The sequence below is a fragment of the Populus euphratica genome, unplaced genomic scaffold (genome assembly GCF_000495115.2).
Source record: "Populus euphratica unplaced genomic scaffold, PopEup_1.0 scaffold329.1, whole genome shotgun sequence".
NCBI lineage: Eukaryota > Viridiplantae > Streptophyta > Magnoliopsida > Malpighiales > Salicaceae > Populus > Populus euphratica.
In genome coordinates this window covers 236,767-240,021 of record NW_011500009.1, presented here as the reverse complement: position 1 = coordinate 240,021, position 3,255 = coordinate 236,767, and the positions used below count along the sequence as shown (strand labels likewise).

The window sequence follows — 3,255 nt, the reverse complement described above, 5'->3', positions numbered from 1 at the left end:
GAAATTTATGTCAACATCGACTAATCTACCAAACTTGCGATCCAGATCATAAGATTGAGATAAATTCATAAAAAAATAAATAAAACAGTTACAATACCATACTTTCAAAAAATCTAATATTAAAAGTTAATATCAAGAAAAAAAATAAAATCCAAGAAACCGGTGTTAACCAAATAGAAAAAAATTATGAAACATAATATCTAAGCATACTCTAATATTAAATAAAGAAATAAAAAAATTAATGAAAAAATTAATTTTTTAAAAGGTAAAATTTAAAAACTAATAAATAGTATTATATATATATATTTTATTTCTATGAAGGTAATTTAACCACTTCTTTTGTTTTTTGAATTAATAATGACATGGCTTGATGTATAAAATACTAGGGTTCCAATAAGAGTCCAATAAACCCATGGCCCCGTAACGATACCTCAACCCGACCCGGATAAACTCGGATTCAATAACAAGGGACATTCCTTTAAAAGGATACAAGTAGGGTTTTTGCATCTCTCTAAGCAGCAGAAGGTAGGCGCAGCCCAGCAGAGTCACCAACATCTTGAGTTATACAGTTGCAAAATGGTCAGCTTTTTTAGCTTTTTTAGCATATTGATCTCAGATCTTGCTTATGTTCTCCTGATTTCATCAATCTTCTTGTTGTTATTTCTATTTCTTGCACTGGTTTAATTGATCTTTCGGCTTTTGTGATGCATTACAGGCTAGAGGGTTGAAGAAGCACTTGAAGAGGCTTAATGCTCCAAAACATTGGATGCTTGATAAACTTGGTGGTGCTTTTGTATGTTAACAATTTCTGACAGACCCCTTTATTGCAATGTCAATGGTTTCCCTGTTGCTTGGTGTTGTTTGTCCTTGAGTGTAACTTGTTTGGTTTTGTGTCGTTTAGGCCCCCAAGCCCTCATCCGGACCCCACAAGTCTAGGGAATGCTTGCCTCTGATTCTCATTCTGCGAAACAGGCTCAAGTATGCTTTGACATACCGTGAAGTGATTGCTATTTTGATGCAGAGACATGTTCTTGTTGATGGGAAGGTTAGGACAGATAAGACTTACCCATCTGGTTTCATGGGTATGTGCTTTTGCTCTTTCAAGTTTGATGTTTTTCTTCTCTAATTATGTCGTTGCTCTACCAGTTTTATGATTTTTTTTCAATGTGAATCTTCAAAATGGGAGTTCGGTTTTTATTTGCAATGCTTAGATTGGCTTGATATAGTAAAGGGGGAAGCTTTCATCACCTATATTCCTGGCTGAAATGAATGAATGAACTTGATTTTTCTACAGTTTTTTTGGTGGCCATGATGTTATTAATAGATTGAACCCTACAGCGCCGCAAAATGGTCTTTGGCAAATGATCATGTTATATGATTTAGGTTGTAAGAAGTAAGAAACCCTTGCCTGCTAGCTTTTAGTTAATGCTTGTATTAAGTGGTCATTGAGTGTGATAGGTTGTGAGAGCTCTTTGTTGCTGCCAGCTTTCTTTTCTGCTTGATTGGAAATGGTTGTTTAAGTTTGATAAGATACTATTGTCCCTTTCTGACCTTTTTCACTTGCATGATCATTTCCTATTCATTTTACCCCTTAAATTATATATTCTTCATCCTTGTTTGTTGCGTGGTTTTGCTCTCCACTACAGATGTTGTGTCAATCCCAAAGACAAACGAGAGCTTCCGTCTCCTCTATGACACCAAAGGCCGCTTCAGGCTCCACTCCCTCAGAGATGACGAGGCTAAGGTTTGTGATTCTTTTGACTCTGTGGTTTCTTTGGTTTGATTCATGATATTTTTGTTTTACTGGACCATGCACTAATTTGGATGGATCAGTGAATTTTATTTTATGTTTTCATGGCTTGTGTGGTATTACCGCAGGTATTGATTTGGTTTGTTGTTTAATTCTTATGCAGTTCAAGCTTTGCAAAGTTCGGTCAATTCAGTTTGGGCAGAAAGGAATCCCTTATCTGAACACCTATGATGGGCGCACCATTCGCTACCCAGATCCCCTCATTAAGGCCAATGACACCATCAAGCTGGATCTAGAGAGTAACAAGATAGTTGACTTCATCAAGTTTGATGTGGGAAATGTTGTCATGGTCACTGGAGGAAGGAATAGAGGCCGAGTTGGAGTAATTAAGAACAGGGAGAAGCATAAGGGAAGCTTTGAGACAATCCATGTTCAAGATGCCACTGGCCATGAGTTTGCCACTCGCCTGGGCAACGTGTTCACCATTGGAAAGGGCTCCAAGCCATGGATATCTCTTCCCAAGGGCAAGGGTATTAAATTGTCTATCATCGAGGAGGCTAAGAAGAGGCTTGCAGCATCTCAGGCTGCTGCATGAAGTTCATGAATTTTCGTTGGCATTTTATGGCCAGTTATGTTTTGCTAATGATAGAATGAATGTTGTGTTTGCATAATTTAGTGCACTTTTTTGAACAACGTTTGCTTTTACATTTCAATTTTTACTGCTGGGATACATTTTAAAAAGCATGCATGAGATTTTCTGTAGCATCAAGAACACATCCTGTGGAATCTGTTTTTGCCTGTTTGTGTCAACTAAAATTTAGGTTAATTTTATTATTCTCCGTGAACAATATCTGGATGTTTTTTATGTAGATTTGGATTGTCAAATAGGTCTTGCTCCAGGTGGTGCTTGGAAATTGTTATCCGTTAGAAATGCTTTCAATGCTCGATGAAATTATTACCAGGGATGGAGGACTGCGATTTTCACTTCGACTACCTTTCTGGTGTCCTTTTTGCCAGCTTGATGGTAATGAGAACCCTGAAGCGATTTCAGTTTAATTTCTTGACATGGTTTAAGTTTCCAAGCTGGCTATACCAGATCATACCTCATACAACCATTTTCGGGCCCTGAAACCGGCAGTTTTTCTCGGAGCATTTGACAGGGTTGGTGATATCGGGGGCCTGTTTGTCACGAGTTGCACTATCAAAATAAAGATGGATCAATCTTCTCGTGTAGCAAGCTTGGGTAGAGGAATTGAGCTGGGTGATATCGGGGGCCTGTTTGTCACGAGTTGCACTATCAAAACAAAGATGGATGGCAAAATGTCAGTGAAGGCAATTTTCTAGTGTACAATGCAATGCCATGGTTGGTTGCAAAGCGCCATGTCAATAGCACATCGAAAAGCTTTGCGTTAAATTGATGAAATTGGCTAGTCTTCAAGGGAAAATCTTTAGTCATGTGAGCAAAGCCTAACACGTTAACCAAACTTGAGAAACAGAGAATTCAA

At 38.0% G+C, this 3,255-nt stretch overlaps 1 protein-coding gene across 1 annotated transcript; it reads left to right on the top strand.

Moving 5' to 3' along the window:
* Nucleotides 1-467: 467 nt before the first annotated feature.
* Nucleotides 468-2,598, top strand: LOC105141338 (40S ribosomal protein S4-3). Its single transcript, XM_011048519.1, has 5 exons — nucleotides 468-579; nucleotides 716-793; nucleotides 902-1,082; nucleotides 1,647-1,744; nucleotides 1,914-2,598. The coding sequence occupies exons 1-5, from the start codon at nucleotides 577-579 to the stop codon at nucleotides 2,343-2,345; spliced, it is 792 nt and encodes a 263-aa protein (XP_011046821.1). The 5' UTR covers nucleotides 468-576; the 3' UTR covers nucleotides 2,346-2,598.
* The last annotated feature ends 657 nt before the right edge of the window (nucleotides 2,599-3,255 follow it).

Coding starts and splice junctions, on each gene's coding strand:
- LOC105141338 (XM_011048519.1), top strand. Junction 1,083..1,646: donor TTACCCATCTGGTTTCATGG/GTATGTGCTTTT, acceptor TCTCCACTACAG/ATGTTGTGTCAATCCCAAAG. Junction 1,745..1,913: donor TCAGAGATGACGAGGCTAAG/GTTTGTGATTCT, acceptor ATTCTTATGCAG/TTCAAGCTTTGCAAAGTTCG.